Source organism: Symsagittifera roscoffensis, chromosome 5 (assembly GCF_963678635.1).
Source record: "Symsagittifera roscoffensis chromosome 5, txSymRosc1.1, whole genome shotgun sequence".
NCBI lineage: Eukaryota > Metazoa > Xenacoelomorpha > Acoela > Convolutidae > Symsagittifera > Symsagittifera roscoffensis.
In genome coordinates this window covers 32,267,344-32,288,991 of record NC_087066.1, presented here as the reverse complement: position 1 = coordinate 32,288,991, position 21,648 = coordinate 32,267,344, and the positions used below count along the sequence as shown (strand labels likewise).

At 37.2% G+C, this 21,648-nt stretch overlaps 3 protein-coding genes across 5 annotated transcripts in view; 1 reads left to right on the top strand and 2 right to left on the bottom strand.

Moving 5' to 3' along the window:
• The window catches only part of LOC134845820 (angiotensin-converting enzyme-like), a gene marked incomplete in the record, with an annotated part of 13,174 nt that extends 9,706 nt beyond the window's left edge, over positions 1-3,468 (top strand). Inside the window, 1 exon segment of the mRNA XM_063862901.1 lies at positions 1,719-3,468. Coding sequence (XP_063718971.1) covers positions 1,719-3,232 — 1,514 coding nt within the window.
• LOC134846947 (WD repeat-containing protein 49-like) overlaps positions 1-21,648 on the bottom strand; it is a 232,270-nt gene that overhangs the window by 90,881 nt on the left and 119,741 nt on the right. The gene's annotated exons all lie outside the window — the stretch shown is intronic.
• LOC134845912 (restin homolog) lies at positions 16,962-21,076 on the bottom strand. 2 transcript variants are annotated; one of them, XM_063863040.1, is made up of 2 exons: positions 20,968-21,076; positions 16,962-20,661 (listed from the first exon to the last, which is right to left on the bottom strand). In XM_063863040.1, exon 2 carries the CDS (start codon positions 20,629-20,631, stop codon positions 17,158-17,160), a length of 3,474 nt encoding a protein of 1,157 aa, XP_063719110.1. In that variant the 5' UTR covers positions 20,632-20,661; positions 20,968-21,076; the 3' UTR covers positions 16,962-17,157. The 2 variants fall into 2 exon arrangements, with proteins under 2 accessions (XP_063719110.1, XP_063719111.1); XM_063863041.1 differs by having other exon boundaries at positions 16,962-20,679; positions 20,968-21,049.

The window sequence follows — 21,648 nt, the reverse complement described above, 5'->3', positions numbered from 1 at the left end:
CTGAGATTTAGGGATGAATCGAAAAAAAGCAGCTTGATTGATTTTTTTCTGCGCAAAGGGCCAGCCACTGTTTTTGAAAAAAGTTTGTCGCATAAAAATGCTCAGTTTTGCGCATTTTTGGAAATTTTTTAAATTTTGTCCAATGACTACCACGCCGATTCTGAAGTGTGTGGCTCAATAAAAAAAACATGGTGCTTAGATCTGCTCTGAAAAACCTCTTTCACTTAATCTGAAAGAGTTAAAAGAACACGTTTTAGCAATCTTTCCTGCATAAGGGGCTATTACCATCCCGGGTTGACGTCCATAGAAGAAAAAATGCTTATCATACGGTTTTCATATATGAAGGTCTATGGAAAAAAATGCTTATCATACAATTATCATGCATGAAAATGATAAAATAGTCATTTCGTCATAGAATTTTTTTTTCAAAAATCACCAAAAAAGGTGTTTGGGTAACTTTAAATAGATTTAAATGAGAATATTTATGATAGAGGGCATATTGACAATCAAAAACATAAATTTAATTTCGGTCAGAAAAATGCTTATCATAAAGTTTTCATATATTAAAATTGTATGATGTGCATTTTTTTCATAAACAAAAATAGAAATTTGAGGTAAAAAATTTGTAATCCCTTTTTTGGCTGCAAATTTGCATTTGTGCTAAAATATAAGTTTTAAGAAAAAACAATGCATGCAAAATTTGACATTTTTGAGTTTATAACGTAGTCCCGTGATAAGCTTCTCACCCGAAAAATCCAAAAATTACATGAAAATGTTTTTTTTTGTAAAAGCGATTATTATCTTTGTTTTCATTTGCTAAGATAAAAATCAATTTTTAAAAAAAACAGGCCGTTTTTCTCAACCATCATAATTTTCCAGCTAAAAATTATCTAGCCATATTCAAAAAGTTACTTTTTTGGTATATATTTCCATGTGAAAGGGTTTAAAATTAACTTTTATGGCTAAAACCACTAAATGCAGTTTATCTGCGTAGTAGCTGCCAGCTACACTCTGGGTTTTCTCATGACAAAAAATCCTTGGTTAAATTTCGAAACAAAAATTTTTTGAATTTTCATTTATGGAAAAAATGCTTGTCATACAATTTCATAGTATGGAAAAAATGCTTATCATACAAATTCATATTTTGAAAAAAATGCTTATTTTGCTATTTTTATACATACACTTTTACTCTGTGAAATTGTATGGAAGAGTATGATAAGCATTTTTTTCATATATGAAATTGTATCATAAGCATTTTTTGTCAACCCGGGATGCTTTAAGTATAGAAACTTCGAATAGATTTAGAACAAAATCAAATGTTTGTATTTTGACCGTTTTTAGAAAAATTTTATGCTTTTCTCGAAAACTATCCTGTCAAATTTGAGAAAAAGAAATCAATTTTTAGAACGAGAAGTAGAAAATTTCTCTAAAAGGCGGCTAATAGCTTACTTTAGTAAATAAACAACCATGGTTTTGGAAAAAGTTATGATCATTGTACATGTCCTCCCGCATCAGTATAACCCCTTCCTAAAAACATCAAACAGGTGCCTCCAGCTTTAGCTGGGCTATTAGTTTAATAAGTAAATAGTGAATCTATTTCAGGAGCTGTTGGGAAACTATTTTGATCATTACATAATACTAGACTCTATGAAATTAAAAATCAAAGCTCTCTCCTTTCTGTTTTTTTTATCTTCCTACAATTTGTGAGCTTTGTTTAGATCCAAAGGAAAGCTCGGCATCTGGTGAACTAGAGAACACAATCAAAGGCATCTACAACTTCGGCAAAGTGTGTAACAAAACAGATGCTAAACCAAACAGGACTTGCTACAGAATCGAACCTGACTTATCGACGCGAATCATCCACGAACGAAACATCACCAACTCAAAATGGCTTTATGAGCAGTACCGAAAGGAATTAATCCCCAAAATAAAACCGTTTTGGACTCAATATAGAGCGATTCAAAACAAATGGGCCCAAAAATGGGGTATGGAAATCGCGGTTGATAATTGGGTCAGAAAATATGAGATGTCGTTGGATGATTATCAGAAGGAGTGGGACCACATCTTGTCAAAAATTGGCCCACTTTACAAGAAAATGCATTCCTATTTGAGACATAAGTTAGGACAATTCTATGGGTTTGAGAATGTCGACCCAAAAGGACCAATTCCAGCTCACCTCACTGGAAATTTGTGGAGCCAAAAATTTGATGTGGCTGATATCGTCGAGCCCTATCCAAGCTTGCCCACTGTGGAAACAACGCCCGCTTTGAAAAGAACGTTTGGCGATAATATAACTGCACTTCTAGAGCATTGTATTAACTTCTACAAAGATCTCGGTTTCGACGAGTTGCCGAAGTCGTTCTGGGAGAGGTCCGAGTATGTGGAGCCGAAACCTCCCGCTAAAGCTGATTGTCATGCTTCGGCTCATTCCCTTCCCAACGATGACCTACGACTTTCGATGTGTGGTAAAGTTGACTCGGATACTTACAAGACGTTCATACACGAAATGGGTCACATTTATTACTACCACTACTACAAAAATCAGAGGTACTTGAACAAGGAAGGCGCCAACCCAGGGTTCCATGAAGCTATTGGAGACACATTTCAGTTCCTTGGAGTGGGCATGCCAGAATTGATAAAACACGGATGGATCGCTAAAGAAGTGGCAGAAAATGAAGAAACGTTGCATAAGTTAGAAATTTCGAAACTGATTCAAACGGCTTGTGATGAGCTAATGTTCATCCCAAATGGTATTTTATACGACCAATGGATGGTTGATTATGATCGGAAAAAGATTCCTCGGAACAAACTGAACGCGCATTGGTGGTCGTTAACCTTGAAACTGCAAGGAATTACAACCCCGGACGGAAAACCTAGAGGCGAGGAATATTTTGACGTCGCTGCAAAATATCACGTAGCTAACTTCTACGAAAACTATTCGCGGTATACTCTGGCGAAAGTCTACAAATTCCAATTTCTCAAATCGATGTGCGAGGATCAATTTCAAAGAGGAATTCCGTTGCATAATTGCAACATTTCCGGGAACAAAACAGCCACTGCGAAGTTTCGAGAAATGCTTAGCATGGGATCTTCAAAGCCATGGCCGGAGGCAATGCAAAAAGCTACGGGGCAACCTACTTTGAGTGTTCAGCCGTTGTTAGACTATTTCGCACCTCTGGAAAAGTTCCTGGACAAGTACATCAGTAATAATTCACTTCATCTTGGATGGTGACAGTCATAAATACAATCAAATCGGAAAAGAAAAAAAATTATGGACTTAAATGAAGTACTTACTTTACTGCAATGTAATGCAACTACATTAGATAGAATTAAACTAAATACTAAAACAAATTAAACTACTGGCATTGATTTATTTACTCTTCTTACCTGTAGATTGTATAATGGGCAGTATTAGGTCCGGCTCCAGTAGATAAATTCGGAATTTTCATGCTCGAAGTGTTGTTTTCTGCAGCCAAATATTTACTATCTAAATTCTGAAAGATGCATTGAAACTGAAAATCAAATAGATACTTCAGGTTAATTCTATGTAACGATCTAAGTAACCAATTTTTTTTTCAAATTAGTTGTATAACCATTTGTGGAACTCTACGTAATGGTGTTTAACATACCCTTTTATCAATTTATGTTCATTTTTTTCTAGCGATTTTCCAATAAGTTTCTTGCTTCAATGCGTAGACAAAATAAATTAAACTTAGAGCCGTACGATACTACTTCACAAAAATTATACGACACTCTTACTATCCTGCGAGGAAATTAGCAACAGACAAATAAATACACAGTTTTTTATTATAAGTACAGATAAACTTGATAATTAATCGGTCAATGACTTGATACGTTTGGGTTGATAGCACTGCCAAGAATGTTTAACGGACTTAACAGGCTGAGAAATAATTGTTAAATTGTCTAAGATTTTTTTTAAAATACTGGTCTAAGAAACTTTGAAAGATTTGTAATATTTTTCTTCATATTCTCTTGTTGGTGTTGATTATTTTAAGACAACTCATTGGTTTTCACCTAGGTTCGATCTATATCTTGTTAGGTTTGACCTCAACAACTTCAAAAATTTTTGTTTTTGATTTTGTTTTTGTTTTTGTCTTTGAACATTTGAAAAACGCGACTTGAGAAAAATAAAAAAAAGTCTTTTTTGCCCAGAAACAAAACTTTTTTGATTTGGTGCCAAAAAATTACAAGATTGGTGGAAAAACGAACAAGAAAGTACAGAATATTTGTGCCATCATTTTTTTTCAGACAAACTCGCCATTTTCAATGGCCTCTTTTGACGAGTTTTTTACAATCTGAAAAGTATCCATGCCCTGCGCTTCACGTTGAAAAAAATACTTCGACTGTTACACTTCTCAAAAAAAATGTGGGGTTCAAATGTTTCAATTTGAAATAATTAGAGCGCGAGTTTGGGTTAATTAAACCGAAATGTGTTTCCTTTTTTTGATGCGGATTTCGACCCCCTGCCAAAGGCCCTCCCCCTTATTCAGAAATCCATTGACGAGTTTCTTCCAACCTGATAAGTATCCATGCCCTGCGCTTCGCGTTGAAAAAAAGTACTTCGACTGTTACACTTCTCAATAAAAAAATATTATGAGTTTCAAATAATTTGAGCGCGTGTTTATGTTAACTAAACCGAAGTGTTTTTCGTTCTATTGACGTGGATTTATAGTTGGGGGATTACGCCTCCTCCCCACAGGGCTTCGACCCCCTGCCAAAAGCCCCCCCCTTTGTATTTTTTTGAGAAATCCATTGACGAGTTTTTTACAATCTGAAAAGTATCCATGCCCTGCGCTTCGCGTTGAAAAAAAACGTCGAATGTTACACTTTTCAATGAAAAAATCTATATGGGGTTCAAATGTTTCAAGTTGAAATAATTAGAGCGCGAGTTTGGGTTAATTAAACCGAAATGTTTTTCGTTCTTTGGATGCGGATTTAGTCGGGGGGGGGGGGGGAGTGGCGGACGCCTCCTCGCTCCCCTCAGGGCTTCGATCCCTTGACAAAGCCCCCCCCCCCCACATTTTTACTGTTTTCAGATATTCACTGACGCGTTTCTTACAATCTGAAAGATATGCTTGCCCTGCGCTTCGAGTTGAGAAAATTTACTTCGACTGCTACACTTTTCAATAAGGAAAATTAATATGGGGTTCAAAAGATTAAAATTGTAATATTTAGAGCAAAAGTTTGGGTCAATTAAATCGAAACAATTTTCGTTCTTCTGAGGCGGTTTTAGTGGGGGCGGTGGTGGCTTCCTCCATCTTTCAAGGATTCGACCCCCTGCCAAAGGTCAAAGGTCCCCCGCCTTTGTACTATTTTGAGATATCCATTGACTAGTTTCTTACAATCTGAAAAGTACCCTCGTCGCTTTGAGCTTCAAGTTGAAAAAAAAAAATCTTCGACTGCTAAAAAATTGATATGGGGTTGAAAAGTTTCAATTTGAAACAAATAGAGCGCGAATTTGATTTATTTAAGCCGAAATGTTTTTCGCTCTTTTGATGGGGATTTATGGGGGGGGGGGGGGGTGTTTGAAAGCCTCCTCTCCTCAGGAATTTGATACCCTGCAAAAAGCCCCACCCTTTGTACGATTTTGAGATATACAGTGACGAGTTTCTTACAATCTGAAAAAAAAATCCATGCCCTGCGATTCACGTTGAAAAAAAATATTAGACTGCTACACTACTCAATAAAAAATTAATATGGGGTTCAAGTGTTTCCAATTGAAATAATTAGAGCGCAAATTTGGGTTAATTAAACAAAATGTTTTTCGTTCTTCTGATGAAGACTTAGGGGGGGGGGGGGGTAATGGACGCCTCCTCCCCTCTTGGATTCGACCGACGCCAAAGCTCCCCCCCCCCCTTTGTACTGTTTTGAGATATCCATTGATTATTTTCTTGCAATCTGAAAGGTATCTATTTTGAGATATCCATTGACGAGTTTCTTACAATCTGAAAAGTAACCTCGCCTTGAGCTTCAAGTTGAAAAAAACTCTTCGAGTGCTAAAAAATTGACATAGGGTAAAAAATTTCAATTGGAAATAATAGAGCGCGAATTTGATTTAAATACGCCGAAATGTTTTTCGCTCTTTTGATGGGGATTTATGGGGGGGGATTGAAAGCCTGCTCTCCTCAGGAATTCAATCCCCTGCCAAAGGCCCCACCCTTTGTAGGATTTTGAGATATCCAGTGATGAGTTTCTTACAATCTGAAAAAAAATCCATGCCCTGCGATTCACGTTGAAAAAAATTATTAGACTGCTATACTACTCAATAAAAAATTAATATGGGGTTCAAATGTTTCCAGTTGAAATTATTAGAGCGGAAATCTGGGTTAATTAAACCAAATGTTTTTCGTTCTTCCGATTCAGATTTATGGGGGGGGGGGTTTGACAATTTTCTAGAAATCTGAAAAGTATCTATGCACTGCGCTTCGAGTTGAAAAAAAAACTTCGGCTGCAACACTTGTCAATAAAATTATGATTTTGGGTCAACATGATTCAATTTGAAATCATTAGAGCGCGTGTTTGGGTTAACTAAACCAAAGTGTTTTTCGTTCTATTGATGCGGATTTAAGGGTGGGGGATTACGCCTCCTCCCCTCAGGGATTCATTCTCCTGCCAACAGCCCCCTTTTGTACTGTTTTGAGAAGTCCATTGACGAGTTTCATACAATCTGAAAGGTATCCGTGCCCTGCGCTTCGATTTAAAAAAAAATACTTGGAAAACTACAATTCTCAATAAAAAAAATTAATATGAATTTCAAATGTTGCAATTTGAAATATTTGGAGCGCGAATTTGGGTGAATTAAAACGAAATGTTTGTCGTTTTTTTATGCCAATTTAAGGGTGGGGATTCAATCTTCTGCCAACAGCACCCCCTCTGTACTGTTTTGAGATATCCATTGACGAGTTTCTTACAATCTGAAGGGTATCCGTGCCATGCGCTTCGATTTGAAAAAAAAATACTTGGACTGCTACACTTCTCATTAAAAAAATTAATATTGTGTCGAACTGTTTCAATTTGATATCATTAGAGCGCGTGTTTGGGTTAACTAAACCAAAATGATTTTCGTTCTATTGGTGCGGATTTAAGGGAGGGGGATTACGCTTCCTCTCCTCACGGATTCATTCTCCAGCCAAAGGCCCCCCTTTTTACTATTTTGAGATATCTAATGACGAGTTTATTACAATCTGAAATGTATCCGTGTCCTGCGCTTCGATTTGAAAAAAAATACTTGGACTGCTACACTTCTCAATAAAAAAAACTAATATGAGGTTTAAATGTTTCAATTGGAAATGATTAGAGCGCGAGTTTGGGTGAATAAAACCGAAATGTTTTTCGTTTTTTTGTGCGGATTTAAGGGGGTTGGACGCGTACTCCCCTCAGGGCTTCGACCCCCTGCCAAAAACCTTCCATTTGTACTATTTTGAGAAATCCAGTGACGAGTTTCTTACAATCTGAAAAAAAATCCATGCCCTGCGGTTCACATTGAAAAAAATTATTAGACTGCTACACTTCTCAATAAAAAATTGATATGGGGTTCAAATGTTTCCATTTGAAATAATTAGAGCGCAAATTTGGGTTAATTAAACCAAATGTTTTTCGTTCTTCTGATGAAGATTTATGGGGAAAAATGGACGCCTCCTCCCCTCATGGACTCGCCCACTGCCAAAACACCCTCCCTTTGTACTGTTTTGAGATATCCATTGACAATTTTCTAGAAATCTGAAAAGTATCTATGCACTGCGCTTCGAGTTGAAAAAAAAACTTCGGCTGCAACACTTGTCAATAAAATTATGATTTTGGGTCAACATGATTCAATTTGAAATCATTAGAGCGCGTGTTTGGGTTAACTAAACCAAAGTGTTTTTCGTTCTATTGATGCGGATTTAAGGGTGGGGGATTACGCCTCCTCCCCTCAGGGATTCATTCTCCTGCCAACAACCCCCTTTTGTACTGTTTTGAGAAGTCCATTGACGAGTTTCATACAATCTGAAAGGTATCCGTGCCCTGCGCTTCGATTTAAAAAAAATACTTGGAAAACTACAATTCTCAATAAAAAAAATTAATATGAATTTCAAATGTTGCAATTTGAAATATTTGGAGCGCGAATTTGGGTGAATTAAAACGAAATGTTTGTCGTTTTTTTATGCCAATTTAAGGGTGGGGATTCAATCTCCTGCCAACAGCACCCCCTCTGTACTGTTTTGAGATATCCATTGACGAGTTTCTTACAATCTGAAGGGTATCCGTGCCATGCGCTTCGATTTGAAAAAAAAATACTTGGACTGCTACACTTCTCATTAAAAAAATTAATATTGTGTCGAACTGTTTCAATTTGATATCATTAGAGCGCGTGTTTGGGTTAACTAAACCAAAATGATTTTCGTTCTATTGGTGCGGATTTAAGGGAGGGGGATTACGCTTCCTCTCCTCACGGATTCATTCTCCAGCCAAAGGCCCCCCTTTTTACTATTTTGAGATATCTAATGACGAGTTTATTACAATCTGAAATGTATCCGTGTCCTGCGCTTCGATTTGAAAAAAAATACTTGGACTGCTACACTTCTCAATAAAAAAAACTAATATGAGGTTTAAATGTTTCAATTGGAAATGATTAGAGCGCGAGTTTGGGTGAATAAAACCGAAATGTTTTTCGTTTTTTTTTGTGCGGATTTAAGGGGGTTGGACGCGTACTCCCCTCAGGGCTTCGACCCCCTGCCAAAAACCTTCCATTTGTACTATTTTGAGAAATCCAGTGACGAGTTTCTTACAATCTGAAAAAAAATCCATGCCCTGCGGTTCATATTGAAAAAAATTATTAGACTGCTACACTTCTCAATAAAAAATTGATATGGGGTTCAAATGTTTCCATTTGAAACAATTAGAGCGCAAATTTGGGTTAATTAAACCAAATGTTTTTCGTTCTTCTGATGAAGATTTATGGGGAAAAATGGACGCCTCCTCCCCTCATGGACTCGCCCACTGCCAAAACACCCTCCCTTTGTACTGTTTTGAGATATCCATTGACAATTTTCTAGAAATCTGAAAAGTATCTATGCACTGCGCTTCGAGTTGAAAAAAAAACTTCGGCTGCAACACTTGTCAATAAAGTTATGATTTTGGGTCAACATGATTCAATTTGAAATCATTAGAGCGCGTGTTTGGGTTAACTAAACCAAAGTGTTTTTCGTTCTATTGATGCGGATTTAAGGGTGGGGGATTACGCCTCCTCCCCTCAGGGATTCATTCTCCTGCCAACAGCCCCCTTTTGTACTGTTTTGAGAAGTCCATTGACGAGTTTCATACAATCTGAAAGGTATCCGTGCCCTGCGCTTCGATTTAAAAAAAATACTTGGAAAACTACAATTCTCAATAAAAAAAATTAATATGAATTTCAAATGTTGCAATTTGAAATATTTGGAGCGCGAATTTGGGTGAATTAAAACGAAATGTTTGTCGTTTTTTTATGCCAATTTAAGGGTGGGGGATTACGCTTCCTCCACTCACGGATTCATTCTCCTGCCAAAGGCCCCCCTTTGTACTATTTTAAGATATCCATTGACGATTTTCTTAGAATCTGAAAGGTATCCGTGTCCTGAGCTGCGATTTAAAAAAATATTTGGACTGCTACACTTCTCAATAAAAAAACTAAAATGAGGTTCAAATGTTTCAATTTGAAGTGATTAGAGCGCGAGTTTGGGTGAATTAAACAAAAATGTTTGCCGTTTTTTAAATTACGATTTAAAAGGTTTGGACGCCTTTCAATTTGAAGTAATTAGAGCGCAAGTTTGGGTGACTTAAACCGAAATGTTTGTATTTTTTATGCCGTTTAAAGGGTGGGGGATTACGCTTCCTCTCCTCACGGATTCATTCTCCTGCCAAAGGCCCACCTTTGTTTTATTTTAAGATTTCCATTGACAAGTTTCTTACAATTTGAAAGGTATCCATGTCCTGTGCTGCCATTTGAAAAAAAAATTCTTGGACTGCTACACTTTTCAAAAAAAAATTTTTGGACTGGACCCCCTGCCAAAAACCCTCACTTTGTACTATTTTGAGAAATCCATTGAGGAGTTTCTTACAATCTGAAAAGTATCCATGCCCTGCGCTTCGCGTTGAAAAATTGATTCGACCATTACACTTTTCATTGAAAAAATTAATATAGGGTTCAAATGTTACAATTTGAAAAAATTAGAGCGCGAGTTTGGGTGAATCAAACCGAAATGTTTTTTGTTCTTTTGATGCGGGTTTAGCGAGGAGGGGGGGGGGGGGGGGGTGGTGGATGCCTCCTCTCAGGCTTTGAGCTCCTCTCAAAAACCATCCCTTTGTGATATTTTGAGAAATTCATTGACGAGTTTCTTCCAATCTGAAAGGTATCCATGCCCTGCTCTTTGCGTTGAAAGAAAATATTTTGACTGTTATACTTCTCAAAAAAAATTAATAAGGGAATCAAATGTTTCCATTTGAAACAATTAGAGCGCGAGTTTGGGTTAATTAAGCCGAAATGTTTTTCGTTCTTTTGATGCAGATTTAGGGGGAGTGAAAGCCTCCTCTTCTCAGGGATTCAATCCCTTACTAAACGCTATACCCTTTGTACTATTTTGAGATATCCAATGATGAGTTTCTTAGGATCTGAAAAAAATCCATGCCCTGCGCTTCGCATTGAAAAAAAAACTTCGACTGCTACACGTCTCAATAAAAAAACTCAGATGGGGTTCAAATGTTCAACTTCAAATAATTAGAGCGTGTGTTTGGGCTAACTATACCGAAATATTTTTGTTCTATTGATGCGGGTTTAAGGGTGGGTGGATTACTACGCCTCCTCCCCTTAGGGATTCAACCCCCTGCCAAAGGCCCCCATTTGTACTGTTTTGAGATATCCATTGACGTGTTTCTTACAAAATGAAAGCTATTCATGTCCTGCGCTTCGAGTTGAAAAAAAATACTTCGACTGCTACTCTTTTCAATAAAAAATTTATAGGGGGTTGAATTGTTTCAATTTGAGATAATTAGAGCACGAGTTTGGTTGAATTAAACCAAAATGTTTTTCAATTTATAAAACAGTGAGAAGAATGATGCCTTTCGACAGGGGTGGATTTGGGGGAGGCGGCTAAAGCCCTCTCTCCCCCAACCATCAGGGATTCGACACCGTGCCCAACCAAAGGGTCCCCCTCTGTACTATTTTGAGATATCCACTTTTAGCTAAGTGACCCTAAAATTTTTCTAAAGCGAAATTGGCGCCAAAAATGCTGTTTTTGAGGGAAGGGCGCACGCCGATAAAACGCAACTTTTGCGTCAAAATTTTCCAAGAAGTGCCTGAAAACGCCCTTTGGCCTGTTTTTTCAAAGATTTGCCTACGGCGCACAAAATTTGGACAAAATGGGGTCTTTGTTTTGATTTGGGAGAGCTCCGAAAATCTATTTAATCGACCTTAAAAAAATTCGACAGTTATTGAAATTTTTTTTGTGTATTAAATTTCCAAAACTAAATTGGATTTTGATGTGAGTAAGTGAATACGTGATATCCAACTCCCCGCAACAAGTCATAGAAAGAAAAGTACTCAGGCCAGAAAAGTGTATAACAAACCAAATATTTAGGAACTGATGGTACTTGCTGGCCTTCTGGAAGTCATGATTTTTCTAGTTTTCTTAATTTTCTCCTATTATTGCTCCGACTTTTGTAACGAAAGTAACGGAACTTTGGTGCTCGGGGTGGGTTTTTTTCCTCAGACAAATTTCGACTTTTTGCCATTTTTGTCGGAATTTTTTATTATATCATTCGAAAGCTTTTGTTGTCTTGAGCTTAAATATGAAAAAATCTTTCACCTGTAATCATTTTTTGTAAAGTTATGGGGGTTTAAAGATGACATTTTGGCCACTTTGGGACAATTAACGCGCGATAAATTTCGCGCTATTAACGCATAAGCGAAGATTCAATCCGAGGGTTAGATATCGTTCCAAATTGGTTCAAAGATATGTTAATAGGCGCGAAATCTGTCACTTTGTTTTTTATATGGCGTGTGGGGGGATGGTTTTCACAAAAAATCTCAAATTGAAAAAAGTGTATACTTTTTATTAGAATTAATTTTTCATGTTATTACTGCTCCATAGACCTTAAAACGCCGTCGGAACATTCAGGGCTTCGCCCTGATACGAGCAGACTTGTTTTGTTTTAAAGATGTTTTTGAAGAGCTATCAGTATTTTTGTATATGAAATAACTTAAGAGAACGATGAAATTGTTCGCTAACTTTTATTTTGTATTTTCCGTTGTACACAAGACAACGCTTTATGCCATAGAGCACCAGCGGGTTTGAAGGGGGTCGGATGCCCCCCCCCCCCTTCAGGAATTAGACGCCCTGCCATACTATTTTGAGATACACATTTTTGGTTGAGTGACCCTACAAGTTTACAAAAAGCGCCTTTGGCGCAACGTTTTTGGTCAAAGTAGAGACTTTATAGTGTTCTGTGAACACTTGGAAAACCAATTTGGTCGAACTAAGAAAGAGGTCGTCAAAATTCTCGAAACATTATGGAAAATCAGCCCCCTCCCACGAGAAAATCCTAGATCCTCGCCTGCCTTTGAATTTAAATGGAAACGCTTTGTACCAAATAAAGCAAAACCTAGTATAAGACAGTGACAAAACGGTTTTTAATTTTTTTGTTCCGACTTCCGAAGAAAACGGAATATTTATGCTCGGTGTGGTTTTTTTTAATTCAGCCAATTTTCGCCAATCGAAATAATAGTTTTCGACAAAAATTTTTATACCCCATTAAAGATATCGACTTCCTGAGTTGAAATGTAGAAAAATATTTTACCTTCGATTATTTTTTGTAAGTTCTGGAGGTCTGAAAATTGCCAAACTGGCCATGTTCTGGACAAAATTATACGCGCTTTGAAGAATTTACTCCTAACACTGAGAGCGTAACACGAATTGATTATGCGTGGCGACTTTTCCCGCTCAACAAAATTGTTCCAAATTGAATTGAGGCTAGCTAATTGGTCGTATTAATTTAGTACGACTCAAAAATTTACACTTTGATTTTGTTCAAATTTTGCAGGTTTTCGATATTTTCTTTCCCCAAAAACTATTCGATATGAAATAAGGGACAGTCGGAACATTCAGGGTTTTGCCCTGATATACGAGCAGTCTTGTTGTTCCGACTTTCGATACGAAAGTAACGGAATATTTGCGCTCGGGGTGGGTTTGTGTGCTCGGGGTGGGTCGACTTTTTAACTAACCACTTTCGACAGAATTTTTATAACATCATTAGAAAGATATTGCTGTCATGAGCTCAAATTTGAAAAGATATTTCACCTGTGATCTTTTTTTGTTACGTTATGGGGGTTTAAAGTTTGCCATTTTGGCCAATTTGGTACAATTGGCGCGCGATATATTTCGCGCTATTAACGCGTAAGCGGAGAGTTAACCCGTCCTAGAAGTCGTTCCAAATTGGTTGAAAGAAGCTTATTTGCCATAATTGATTTGTTGCAAGTAGTGAAATCTATATTTTTGTACTTTATATGGCGTGTGGGGTGATGATTTTCATTAAAAAATTTCAAATTTTAGAAAAAAAATTTTTCATTTTGTTTTATTACATTTAATTTTTTAATGTTCTTACTGCTCCATAAACCTTAAAAGGCAGTCGGATAATTCAGGGCTTCGCCCTGATACGTGCAGTCTTGTTTTGTTTTGAATTGAATCTGAAAAACTAGCAGTATGACATCAGGCTAACAATTTTACGAGTTTTTTGAGATACATGAATTTGCGTATAAAAAAATTACATGCTGAAGTTTCTTAACGCTTTGTTATCGATCGGATTAACAAAACTTTTGAAACGAAAGTAACGGAATATTTGTGCTCGGGTTGGGTTTTTATTCTTCAGACAAATTTCGACTTATTAACTAGCCATTTTTGACAGAATTTCTTATATCAACCAAAAGCTATTGTTAGCCTGAGCTTAAATTTAAGAAGATATTTCACCTTGATCATTTTTTGTAAAGTTTTGGGGGTTTGAAGATTGTCATTTTGGCCAGTTTGGGACAACTAACGCGCTATATATTTCGCGCTATTAACGCGTAAGCGGAGATCCAATCCGTCTTAGAAATGGTTCCAAATTGGATGAAGGAAGCTTAATTGCCATAATTATTGTGTTAATAGGAGCAAAATTTATCACTTTGTGTTTTATATGGCGTGTGGGGGGATGATTTTCACAAAAAAAATCTTAAATGTTTTAACGAAACTTAAATGTTTTAACGAACACTTTCAGCTGTTAGTGTTAGTGACAATTTTCAAAAGCCAAAAAACCTTAACAACATTTTGTTCCAAAATTAACCAAAAAAGTGGTCTAAGTTAAGCCAGTAAACTTCTGTTAACTAATAATGAACAGACAGACGCGACCGCGCCTCAGAAAAAAAAACAAAAAAGATTAACGATATGGGACTCGATATGCACTCAAAAAATCCAAAACTAGCCAACAAACTCTATTTTTTGTTCCGACTTTCGATACGAAAGTAACGGAATATTTGTGCTGGGGTGGGTTTTTTTTTCTTCAGACAAATTTCGACTTTTTAAATAGCCATTTTTGACGGATTTTTTTAATATCATTTGAAAACTGTAGTTGTCGTACTGCTCCATAAACCTTAAAAGGCAGTCAGAACATAAAAAAAAATTTTTCATTTTTCGTTTATTGAATTTTTTTATGTTATTACTGCTGCTCAATAAACCTTAAAAGGCAGTCGGAACATTCAGGACTTCGCCCTGATACGAGCAATTTTGTTCATATTTTGCTATTAATGATCAATAAGGGTAACTTCAAAGTTTGATAATAAATGCATGCATTATCATTCGACTGGTTGTGATAATTTTTGCCCGGATTTTTCAAACTAGGCGTAAGGCAGCAAGTTATTTGGTAACTCTGTACAAAAAGAACATTTAAGTGCCACTTGAATTTTTTTGGTTTTTGTTTGGTTTCCAATCAAGAATTACCTTGAAACTTGCCCTAATTTTTTATCACATCATGACCATCCTAAAATTTAGGTTTGACTTTTGAGTTTGAAAATATCAATTAAAAAATTAGAAATTTCAGAAAAATTGTTTATAGCAATTTTATCATTACTTCCGCGATACCTTTACTTTTTTCCTTTTGAGAGCACTCCACTGGGCAGAGTTTGTCCCCATTAAGCGAACATAAACTTATTCAGATATACCAACGATACTTGCAAGAATTGAGGCAATCTGAAAAACCTAACAGTTTCTCACTGAGGATGTTTGAGATATCGTTGCAGGAAAAATTGAAATCTGCATCAAGAGGCCTAACTGTTCCGACTTTCGATACGAAAGTAACGGAATATTTGTGATCGGGGTGGGTTTTTTTTTCTTCAGACAAATTTCGACTTTTTAACTAGCCATTTTTGACGGAATTTTTTTAAATCATTCGAAAGCTATTGTTATCCTGAGCTTAAATTTGAAAAGATATTTCACCTGTGATTATTTTTCGTAAAGTTATGAGGGTTTAAAGATTGCCATTTTGGCCAATTTGGGACAATTAACGCGCGATGTATTTCGCGCTATTAACGCGTAAGCGGAGATTTAAGCCGTCTTAGAAATAGTTCCAAATTGGTTGAAAGAAGCTTATTTGCCATAATTGATTTGTTACAAGAAGCGAAATCTATCCTTTTGTACTTTATATGGCGTGTGGGGGGATGATTTTCATAAAAAATTTCAAATTTTAGAAAAAAAATTTCATTTAATTTTATTACATTTAATTTTTTATAGGTTATTACTGCTCCATAAACATTAAAATGCAGTCGGAACATTCAGGGCTTCGCCCTGATACGAGCAGTCTTGTTGAACTATCAAATCGAAGATGACCAAATATCAATCCATCAGGCTGCAACTTTTAAAAGTTTCCATCCAGCTACAATTTGCTAAAAGTTTTTAGAGAATAACTGAAAGTTAAAATAAAAATCATAATAGGATCCTAACTTAAAACTCAGCAAGTATATGTGATCTATGAACTTTGTGGAGGGGATTTGGTTTGAGTCATTAATCCAACAATTTAAATAAAAAGGCAAGTAATGAAACCCTGATATGTTAGAGCAAGATATTTAATTAGGATTGAAACAGCAAAAAAATGGTCTTAAAAGTTTGCGAGCAAAACCAACTCGTGTATCTGCTAGTAGCATGTATTAGAACGTAGGCGTATCAAGAAACAAATTTTTTGTGGGGTAAGAATGGTCAGTTGTTACAAGGAGCGAAATCTATTCTTTTGTAGTTTATATGGCGTGTAGAGGATGATTTTCATGGAAAAATTTTCAAATTTTGGAAGTTTTTTTTTCATTTTTTTACGTTTAATTTATTAATGATCTTATTGTTATTATTGCTCCATAAACCTTAAAAGGCAGTCGGAACATTCAGGGCTTCGCCCTGATACGAGCAGTCTTGTTACCTTTTGAATTTGTTCTGGATTCCGCAACAAGGCAGGAAAAAAGTTTTCTCGGAATCCGCAGCAAGGCTGGTTTTCTTTGATATTTTTGCTGTTGTGGATTCCAGAAACAAAACGTTTAAATATAATACAGATCTAATCTTCAAGCTCTTTTCTTAAATTTTTTGCCATTTTTTGCACAGCTCCTCGTGGCTTCCGCGAAACTTTTTACTTGCAAACAAAATTGACATGCTTTATGGCCTGTCTATGGATTCTATTCATATACGCACACACATGCGCGCACACATTAATCAATAAACTAAAGGGTCAGTTTGGACTCGTAATGCTCATTAAAACAAAGTGATAAGCAATAAAACGCGACTAAAGCGATGTCAGTATTTACTTGGAACTCTCAGTATATTCTATGGCAATAAGAAATGTAGAAATATGTCAGAAACAGAGTTACACCTAGAAAACTACTTTATTAAACTTAATATGCCCATCTACTATTTTGTTGGAGATCATATTTCAAAATTAATTCACTGATTATAGATATATCTTGACTTCAATAATAATGAATATCTCTCCTGTGTCTCAGATTTCGACTCGTTAAGTTTCCAGTGAATGGAAAATAACCGAAGTAAATTACTTTTTTTTCAAGAAAAGGGAATTAAATTGGATTTATTTAGTTGATATTTCTACACAAGTTGTGTCTCTTTAGAAATCGAGGTTAATATTTGTAGACAGCAGATCATTCCTGTCGTTTCTAAGCGAGTCCAGTTCCGCTTTCTCTTTTCCAATCATCTCTCGCAGTTGCTTCAACTCCTTTGAACTCGTCGAAATCGAGTCTTGCAGATTCCTGTGGTTGTTTTCTTCCGAGTTTAATGCTTCTCGTATCTCATTCAACTCTCGGCGCTTCTCGTTTTTAAGCGAATCGTACTCATTCATTTCGACTTGCAGAGTATCCAAGTCGGCTTTGGAGTCTTTCAACTCGCGTGTCTTTTTGTTCATATTGTCTTCGGCTTCTTTCAGCACCACTGTCAGTTCGGCTTGCTTCGAAGAAAGCTCGTCTTTCACACTCTGCAACTCGGATTTCTTTCGGATAATTTCGGTTTCGATCTCTTGGATAGATCTCGCTTCTTCTTGAGCTTGAGTCTCGAGCATTTGAAGCTCGTTCTTGCGCTCTATGAGAGCCTTTTCACTCGCTTTTAAATGACCGAAAAGTTCATCTTCTGTGCTTCGAATGTCATCTGCGCTCTCCTTAGCTCGAAGCCTTTTTTGTTCAACTGTATGAAACTCGTCGTTCTTTTTGGCGATGATTTTATTGATATCTTTCAAATCGGCTTCAGCTTCTGATTTCTTCTTCTCCAGAATTTCAACTTCGCCTTTAAGCGAATTCAAAGCAGAAGAAGCTTGATTAAGCTCACTACTTGTTGCTGTCATTTGCTGAATGAGCTTCTTAGCCTGACTTTGAGATTTATTCAGTTGTTTTTTAGTCTCGCTGTAAACTTTCATCACGCTTTTTGTCCTTTCTTCAACTGTTGTGCTCTGCGTTTCGATTTCCTTCAATTTGTGTTCAGCAACTTCCAATTCTTGTTTCCTTTCTATTAAGTTCTCTTCAGTAGTTTGAAGCTCCTCTTTGACTCTGTCATGTTTGTGCAAGGCTTCGGCGACTTCTCGCGGCAAAAGTGAGTTACCTTTTCCGTTGAAGTAGTCCAAAATATCTGGGTTTAAGGTCACCCCACTGAGCGCCCTTTGAAACTGCTCAATCCTCTCGACAGTCGCCTTGTACTTCTTGTTTACGTTTTTGAACTGGTCATCAATTTGTTCCAACTCAGCTTTGCTTTTGTCCAATTGTGACAAAACGTTATCGAGTTCTTTTGTCTGTCGTTTCAAACTCGTGTCAATTTTCTTCCCCTTGGAAGTTTTCTCCAGTTTATTTTTCAAAACTGCCAGATAATCTTCAAGTTTGTGATGCTCTAATACGTTGCAATAGAGACCTGCATTCGTATCGTCAGTTCTCACGACTTCTCCCGAATCCGAATCTTTAATAAACCGAGGTTGTTGCGCTGCCAACTCGGCTTTTCTTAAATCTTCGGCCATTTTCCGGATTGTTTCGTCTTGCCCGGTTATATAAGCTTGCAAATTGCCGACTTCTAGAGTCAGTTTTCCCACCTCCTCATTATGAATTCCACCTTCGAGCGCCTTTTCGAACAGTTGACTCAACTTAGAGATGTCTTCTTTCTGAACTTTGATGACCGATTTCAGTTTTGCCTCCTCGTTTTTCAAGTTTTCGATAGCGTCCTGATGTTTATCGCATACTCTTTGTTCGTGCGTTAGTTTCTCATTCAAATCTGAAACTTGACGCTGCAATTGTTCGGCCTCGAGTTGACATTTCGTCAAATCTCGCTCCAGCAAACCACACGTTTTGTCCAAATCATGGCATTTAATTTCCTTCGCTTCTAGTTTGTGCTCGTAGTCCGAAAGTTGCTTCTCGTAGCCCATAACTTGGTTATTATGAGAATCGTTGGTCGTTTTGACGATATCTTTCAAATCTGCCACTTCGTTTTGCAGGCGATGGAATTTTTCGGATTCTGCGAGTTCTTTCCTTAAATGGTTCTTTTCTAATTCGCGAATCGTGCTTTCAAGTTCTCGTCTCTCGGCGTCCAGACGGTGCAGCTCTTGTTCATACTGCTCTCGATCGACCTCTGACCTTTCTTTGACCTTTCTGATTTCGTCCTGCCATTGCTTGACCTTTTCATCAAACTGGTGTTTGTCTTGTTGTCTTTGAGTTTGCGAATACTCTTTCGTTTTCCGGTGCCTTTCCTGCTCGTTTCTCAAACTCTCGTCCATCTCTTTGTTATCTTGTTGCAAAGAGTTAATTAGGTTCTGCAAGTTCTCCATTTCACGCTTATTCTCACTAAATTTCCCATTTAACACTTTTTGCAAATCAGACAACGCTTTTCCCGCCAAATCATGTTCATGGTATGGTACCAAATCTCCGCTTTGTCTTTCAACGTTCAAGGTCATTTCCTGAATATGACGTAACAAATCTTCTGGTTTCAAGGCTGAATCAATGTGAACTTTCAAATCATGTTGAGCATTGTTCAGCTGTTCACGCAATGAGTCCTTAGTGGCTTGAATAGATGCGAACTGAATTTGTAAGTTGTTGTATTCTTTGTCCAATTTTTCCATTTCATACAGCCGACGTTGCAGCTCCTCTGATTTTCGTTTTTCATTTTTGAGCTGAGATGCCAAATTTTCCCTTTCAGCGTGGAAATCTTCTTTTTGCTGGGCGGCAGTGCTTTTCAAAGCATGCAGTTCTCTTTCTGATTGTTTCATTTGCTCTAAACTTTGAAAGTTTGGATATTTTTCTAACTCTCGTCTGAGATCTTCGTTTGATCGTTCGGTATTCTGCAGTTTCGCCATCAGTTCTCTCGCTTGGTCTTGTATTTTTTCGAGCTCGTGTTTTTCGTTAGCGATAGCTTGTTTCTCGTTTTCGGAATCATGAAATTTAACTTGTTGTTCAGCCAATTGAATCTTAAGTCGTTCGTTTTCTTTGCGAAGTCGTTCTAGCTCGTGGCGCATGTGGTTCAAGTAGTCGGTTAAACCGGTTATAACAGCCTCGAGTTCAGATTTGATTTCGGAATTACCATCGCCGTTCGCGCCTGTTCGGCTTCTGGTCAGCAAGGAACTCAATTGGCGCTCGAAATCTTTCGAATTCATTCCAAAAGTGGGCATGGATGGTTGCATATGTACAGAATTAAGCTGCGGCATTGAGCCACCCATACCACCGAAAGCTCGCGAAGCAGAACCACTAGGAGCTTGGAACGTTACTTGCGGTTGTACCGGTGGAGCTTCGAACTTTGGCATTGTCATAGTTGCCGGTGGCGGAGGCATTTGGGGTCCCGAAGTTCCCGAGACTCCTCGGTTATGCAATTGCGACTCGAGACTCCGAACATTCTCGGTCTCACTTCGGACCATTCCGAGCATTTGGTCCATCTGTTTCTGCAAATCCGAGTACTTACGAGTCGAATCGGCGCCAACTGGGGATTGTGGGTATTTGGGAACTGCAGAGAAGCTTGATTGGGCCCCGATGTCAGGTCTCCGTGTTAAGTCGTGTTGCTTTTGACGGGATTGAAGGTCGTTTAATTTCTTTTCCATTTTATCAATAAACGAATCTGAGATCATCGCTTATTTTCGTTTTTATATGCAACTCAACTGTGAGAAGGTATATAACTCATTGCATTTCAGCGTACGTTTGATTGCGATTGCAACATATTTAAGGAAATTGTAGTGATTTTTCTATTCTGAGCTGCTCATAATTGTTTTTTTTTTAATTCATTTGTAATTAAAAAGTGATCCAGATATTGAAGCTGAAAATACAACAGCTCAATATTTTTGATCCAATTTAAAAATAGTGCTTTTCACGTCAAATTGAAAAAATATTTACAGAAATTGTTTAATCAATGGAAAAATTTAAAATGTGCCAAAGTTTTGTTGCATTAGACAAAGAATCAAACGCACGTAAAGCGAACTGGCGTGTTTTCTATGATTAGCTCAATAAATGCATGCTTTTTAATTTAAACCACACCGATCTACAAATTTTCTTCAACTAATAAAATGAATATGCGCATGTTTCTGTTTGATAGTATCAAGTTAGTTTGCCAAACCTGTCATAAAAAGAGGCTCAAAAGAGCGTCGGCTTTGTTACACATAATCAATGAAGAGCTTTCTGAAACTGTTGAAAAAACTGACTATTATTGTTAATTTGCGTTTTGAGATCTTGCAGATTACTGTTTTCAGTTTTTATCCATTTTTGAGTACTCGGAAATTTTGAGCTATGGATGCTACTTGCTTTCATAGCTAAGAAATCTTTTTCATGTGCTTTTCTAGGTTCTGATTGTACACCACAGAAAAAGTTAATGCCCGAAAAATTCAACGCGTACAAGGTACTTTCAGAGGGCTTTGGCAAAGATAAAAAATAAATTGTTAGTATTAGCATTGCTCGTCACTGCGCCATCAAACACTTCCAAACAAAAATGTAATTTTTTGGATAGGGGCGGATTAAGGGGGAGGGTGGAGTGGGGGACGCTCCTCTCTCAGGGATTCAACCCCCTCACTATCAAAGGGTCCTCCTTTGGTCTGTTTTGTGACATCCATACTTGGCTGACCAACTCTAAAATTTTCTAATGGCACCTTCGGCAC

What these genes read in the sequence shown, in the direction of transcription:
- LOC134845912 (XM_063863040.1), bottom strand. Translation starts at nt 20,631, where the DNA reads ATGATCTCAGATTCGTTTATTGATAAAATGGAAAAGAAATTAAACGAC.